Source organism: Octopus bimaculoides, chromosome 11 (assembly GCF_001194135.2).
Source record: "Octopus bimaculoides isolate UCB-OBI-ISO-001 chromosome 11, ASM119413v2, whole genome shotgun sequence".
Lineage (NCBI taxonomy): Eukaryota > Metazoa > Mollusca > Cephalopoda > Octopoda > Octopodidae > Octopus > Octopus bimaculoides.
This window is the reverse complement of record NC_068991.1, coordinates 52,961,245-52,967,579: the sequence shown is the minus strand read 5'-3', so window position 1 is coordinate 52,967,579 and position 6,335 is coordinate 52,961,245. Positions and strand designations below refer to the sequence as shown.

Below are 6,335 nucleotides of genomic sequence, written 5' to 3'. Positions count from 1 at the left end.
GTGGGGTCCAGGGGCAGCAAAAGGAAGGGCTGCCCTGAAAAGCACACACTCTAGTTATGCTAGTGGATGTTCTGTGTCTCCTTCAATTAATTTTAAATATAACAAAGAATTTAGTAAAATAACTTAGTTATCATTAAGCTAGTGTTAGGAACATAAATTGTGACTAAGGTTTGGCAAAAGATTTTAATTCAGAACTTTTGAAAACAAGACATTTGTACTACAGAGCCAGAGGCGGTTTCAGGCAGGTTGATATCAAAAGGGTTAATATCTGTTTTCCTAGTTGGCATGGACTGGATGGTTTGATAGGTCACAAGACTGCACCAAGCTCTACTATCTGCTTTGGCATGGTTTCTATGACCAGATGTCCTTTCTAATGCTAACCACTTTACAGAGTCTATCAGGAACCATAACTGAGCAGTTGTCCTTACAAATACTGAAGAGAAAGAGGCATGGAAGTGTTATTATCAGAAATTCTTGAATGAAAAGAATAAATTAGAGAGACAGAGCCTACCCCCAAGGAGACTCGGCATCTAAGCTGACAGCAACATGATAGATCAATCAATCAACCATATTTAGACGGAAAAAGGCTACATGCTCCTTAATGATTAATTTGCTCTAATGCACTGTAATCATCCATACATGTAAGATACATGTATGTGGATAACCATGGAGTGTATTTGCATGGTAAAGCTAAATATATATGGTTGTTAAATGTATCCATGTCAATTTATTTACAATTCATCCGCACAAACATATACAACAGGCTTCAGCAAAGTTTCTGCCAATGAAATTCCATTCATATTCATCACTTTGAAGCTACAATAGAAGACATTTACCCAAAATGTCATATAGTTATGAAGTAAATTTTCTAAACATGCCTGCTTCCATAGATTTAAGCAGAACATATAAGTAAATTTATTTTTATCCAACACACTACTTACAAATGGTTTCCTATAACCACACACTTAAATTGCTTTACAGCAAGAAATAGAAATTAAATGAGATAATCTTACTCAATCAATTGTACTGTATGTTGGCTTTGGCAGTTAGTATTATCTCCAGATCAGCCTTTACCAAGCAGATTTATGATCAAAGAAATTTCAGTTGTGGCTATCAAGTCTTTCTTCTAGATGTTAATGTATTTAAAATTACTTTGTCAAATGTAACCTTTCTTCTTTATAAAAAACAAGGTGTGAGTTGAGGGAGATTTAGCTGCTATTTCTATCCATGACTTAAAAGCTTCTTCACTGGTTTGAAAATCTATAGTAGGAGTCAGTGTCAGGAAATAGCTTAACTGGGTATAAAACCTTCATTGCAGAAACTTCTATACAGTTGCTCCATCTGCTAGAAATAACAGTTATATCCCTTTCTAATTGTATTCTATGACCTTAAAACAGAAAGGACACATTTTGGAATGTAGCCATGGGCAAACAGAAAGATAGAATGTTCAAACCATAGACATCTTACATCATAGATCTATTTGATCAGGGTCAAAACTGGAACTAATAAACATTCACATGTGTGTGTGTGTGTGTGTGTGTGTGTGTGTAAACATAGATGTGTGTACAGAAGATTATTATGCAAATTATTTAAGATTTTAGATGCAAATATATTTTTAAAGAAAATAAAAGAAATGTTTAATAAAAGAAAATAAAGAAACTGTCAAAGATGTTCTACTTACTAGAATTGTAGAAATTACAATCAAAATTCTGTTGATAAAGAAAAGAAAAAAAACAAGGGAAATTTTAATGAAGATCATAAAAAACAGCAGACAAGTGTTATACCTAATAATAATAGGGGTAGTTTATCCTGTTCAAGCTATATTATTAGCATTATTCTGCGATTGAGAATTTAAAATCACTTTAACTTTCTAAGACATCTCAACGCTTCTAAAAGCAAACTTCGTTTGTTTGTTTACGTTTGTCGTAATTTGAATCTAATAATAATAATTATTATTTCAAATTTTTGTCACAAGGGCAGCTTGGGGGAGGTGGGGATGAGTCAAATACATTGACCCCAGTGTTCAACTGGTACATATTTTACCGACCCAGAAAGGATGAAAGGCAGAGTCGACCGCGGCGGAATTTGCCTAAATAATTTCTACTGGAAGTACAAGGCCTCAAATTTTGGGGGAGGGGACTAGTCGATTACATCAACCCCAGGGTTTCACTGGAACTTACTTTATTGACCCTGCAAAGATGAAAGGCAAAGTCGACCTCAGCTGAATTTGCTTAATAATAATAATAATAATAGGAATATATTCACAGACACGACAGAGCTGGGACCTATATACACTGGAAGCTATGCCAACACTATGGAATAACAACAGAAAAAAGATGGTATAAACACACGCCAGAAAAGGTCACAGAAAACGAGAAAGCAACCATACTCTGGGATATGCCAATACACACAGATAGAGAAATTAAGACAAATAGACCAGATATAGTTGTCAAAGATCATGAAGAAAAAAAATGCTTTCTAATTGATGTATCAATACCAGCAGATGACAACGTTTCTCTAAAAGAAATGGAAAAACTTTCAAAATACAAAGACCTGGAAATAGAGATAACTCGAATGTGGAATCTAAAAACAGAAACAATTCCTATCATAGTAGGTGCCTTAGGTATAATAAAATAATATTCAGACAAATACATAACAAAAACACCAGGACTTACAAATATATATAACATACAGAAAATTGCACTACTGGGTACTGCACACATTCTACGCAAAACACTTTCAATACAGTAAACATAAGAGCACCACAGCAAACCACAGCACATACCCAAGGCGCACAGAGCTGCGCTCGGTAGTGAAGTGAAAGCACGTTATAAAAATAAAACTACTGAACAATAATAATAATAATAATCAACATCATCATCATCATCGTTGCTGCCATTTTATTATCTACTTATCTGTGCTTGCATGGGTTGATCAGAGTTTACTGAGGCAGATTTTCTACAGTTGGATGCTCTTCCTGTCACCAATCCTCACCTGTTTCTAAACATGTTTTTGCAGAATATTGGAAATGAATGACACTCATTTACAACTATCATACAATATCAAAACAAGAACACACACATCTGTCTCTATTCACTACTACTCACCTCGTACCTTGAAGAGCCACCTGGAAACCTCATCACCACTGGTTATCATCATCGTCGTTTAACGTCCGCTTTCCATGCTAGCATGGGTTGGACGATTTGACTGAGGACTGGTGAACCAGATGGCTACACCAGGCTCCAATCTGATTTGGCAGAGTTTCTACAGCTGGATGCCCTTCCTAACGCCAACCACTCCGAGAGTGTAGTGGGTGCTTTTACGTGCCACCGGCACAAAGGCCAGTCAGGCGGTACTGGCAACGGCCACGCTCAAAATGGTGTATTTTACGTGCCACCCGCACAAGAGCCAGTCCAGGGACACTGACAACGATCTCGCTCGAAAGTCCTTACTTATGCCGCTGGCACAAGTGCCAGAAAGTCGACGCTGGGCACAGGTGCCATCACAATTTCGCTTTCGCTTGCCCCAACAGGTCTCCGCAACCTGAGTTTCATGTCCAATGAAGGAGATGACGTTGGTATGGGTGCCAGTCGTCGAATTTAATTCGATTTCGATTCCGATTCACTTGCCTCAACAGGTTATCTACTCAGATAATACCACTGGTTCATTCTAAATGTAACAAGCCATGGAGCTCCCCTACGACAAGAACCAGCACTACTCCAAGTCTATTGCTCATGTCTTAATACCCACCAAGCATAAAGACACCCCCACTGCTGCAACCACCTCAGATTTAGTAGATTTATCAGCTACATGGTGACCTCACTAGTGTTGGTGGCATGAGAAAAGCACTCAGTACACACTGTAAAATGGTTGGCATTAGGGAGGACATCCAGCCATAGACATAATGCCAAAATAGCACAATGCATTCTTGGGACTCTAAAGATCCCATCAAATGCCAGCATGGTACATGATGCTAAATGATGATGATGATATACATGTGTGTGTGTGTGTGTGTGTAAAAGTTATGTTTATATGTGTGTGTGTGTATAAATATATATAGTTTATAGCAGAGAATCAGATATTTTCTGTATAGAATACGCTTAGTGGAGGCGCAATGGCCCAGTGGTTAGGGCAGCGGACTCACAGTCATAGAATCGCGGTTTCGATTCCCAGACCGGGTGTTGTGAGTGTTTATTGAGCGAAAACACCTAAAGCTCCACGAGGCTCTGGCAGGGGATGGTGGTGAACCCTGCTGTACTCTTTCTCTCACCCTTTCTTCCTGTTCCTGTCGAGGGTTCCAGTTGATTCGATCAACGGAACAGCCTGCTCGTGAAATTAACGTGCAAGTGGCTGAGCACTCCACACACACGTGTACCCTTAACGTAGTTCTCGGGGATATTCAGCGTGACAGTATAACAAGGCTGACCCTTTGAATTACAGGCACAACAGAAACAAAGAGTGAGAGAAAGTTGTGGCGAAAGAGTACAGCAGGGTTCGCCACCATCCCCTGCCGGAGCCTCGTGGAACTTTAGGTGTTTTCGCTCAATAAACACTCACAACGCCCGGTCTGGGAATCGAAACCGCGATCCTATTACCGCGAGTCTGCTGCCCTAACCACTCGGCCATCGCGACTCCACATTAGATAATCATACTAACTCCATTATGCAGATGACAGAATTGGAACAAATTTGTGAAAATTCTTAAAATTATGGAAGTTATGAGGGGTTTTGAGCATGTGTTTCGATCAGAACCCCGCCAAAAGATCAGAACTGTAATTTTGCACGTGCAAACAGCAAGAAATAGCATAATTCGTACGGAAGTTTTACCTAGAGAGAGAGAGAGAGAGAGAGAGAGAGTGTGTGTGTGTGTGCAAAGGAAGCTATTTTTACATACCTTTCTCAATTCCAAAATAAGAAAAACTTGAACAATGCTTTCAAAATATGTACACGTAAATATTGTATTAAAATAAGTCATCTTTACAGGCCATGTTTTCAATTATCTATATAATTGATAGCAAAGTGTGTATAAAATGAAATTAAATCCAGGTTTAGTCAGAGATTAAGCTGGTAAAGTTTTAACATTTTTGTGACAACTTAGTGTCTCCATACATTCTAATGAAACAATTAAAGAAAGAGATAATGCCATTCTCTCTTAGGAAGAGAAATTAATTTTGGTGTTGATAGAAAAGCAGAGAAAACCAGAAGCAGTCAAAGCGGGAGAACGTGTTTGAGGGGGGGGGGGGCAAAATCCTAATCTCCGATATTGAAAACAGGAATCTGAAGAAATTTTTAGGGGGAAAAAAAGTTGAGGCGTGCAAATGTCAAAAACTAACTTCTCTTCCAAAGAGAGAGTGACATTATATCTTTCTTTCACTTTTTCATTAGAATGTATGGAGACACTATGTTGTCACAAAATGTTAAAACTTCACTAACTTGATCGATTTGTGACGAATCCTGGATTTAATTTCATTTTATAGACACTTTACTATCAATCACATAGATAATTGCAACATGGTCTGTAAAGATAACTTATTTTAATACCATATTTATGTGTGCTTTTTCATAATGTTTCTCTTGCACTGTCACCTCTACAAATATCCGCACAGAGTTACTTCTTGGGGACTTAACAGTCATGGCTGAAGTACAATTTTGGAAGTATTGTTCAAGCTTTGCTTATTTTGAAATTAAGAAAGGTACGTAAAAAAAAATTTTTTTTGCACACACACACACACACACACACAGACTAGGTAAAAACTTCATTACGAATTAAGAGAATGCCTTGAATTGTTATGCTGTGTGCATGCGCAAAGAAAAACAGCTCAACTTAGTTGAAATGAGACATTTTTATTTTGTAATTCGTGTTTGTGATGAGCGCATTTAAAAACCTGATCTTCCATATAAACTTGAAAGGAAGTTTTTTTGGCACTGTCATGGTATTAGCTGTCAGAATTGAAAGTAGAACTGACAAGGAACGTTACTGCTGGTTTGAGTTGATTCTTTGGCTACTGACAGCTAATACCATGACTGGCCGGAGCGAGCTATCTGTCTGTCTGTGTATCTATCTCTCTCTCTCTATCTATCACTCGAAAGTTATTGGAACAAATTTGACACCTATATCCATGCGTTTGAAAACACACAGAGTATAAGGGTACTACTAAAGCAGAGTGGTCCCGAACGCGCAGTCGCGCGTCCGCGCTAGCTAGTCGTGAGTGGTCGATCCTATTATTTTTAAACTTTAAACTTCATATGTTTTCTATTTTGATAAATTCTCTCTGTTGAAAATTATATTTTAAATAATTTGCAATTTCAGAAAATATATTTTTATATTAAATTTTC

At 37.9% G+C, this 6,335-nt stretch overlaps 2 protein-coding genes across 4 annotated transcripts in view; one reads left to right on the top strand and one right to left on the bottom strand.

The window, feature by feature from the left end:
• The window catches only part of LOC106873189 (uncharacterized), a 31,207-nt gene that overhangs the window by 23,360 nt on the left and 1,512 nt on the right, over positions 1 to 6,335 (bottom strand). For 2 of the 3 annotated variants that reach the window (XM_014920430.2, XM_014920435.2), the window contains exon 2: positions 1,682 to 1,709. The exons of the other annotated variant lie outside the window; for it this stretch is intronic. In XM_014920430.2, the coding sequence (XP_014775916.1) occupies positions 1,682 to 1,709 (28 nt within the window). The remainder of the gene's footprint in view (positions 1 to 1,681; positions 1,710 to 6,335) is intronic. 3 annotated transcript variants of the gene reach the window in all.
• LOC106873216 (coiled-coil domain-containing protein 134) overlaps positions 5,342 to 6,335 on the top strand; it is a 73,384-nt gene continuing 72,390 nt past the window's right edge. The window contains exon 1 of the mRNA XM_014920476.2: positions 5,342 to 5,692. Within this exon, the coding sequence (XP_014775962.1) occupies positions 5,632 to 5,692 (61 nt within the window). The 5' untranslated portion in view covers positions 5,342 to 5,631. The remainder of the gene's footprint in view (positions 5,693 to 6,335) is intronic.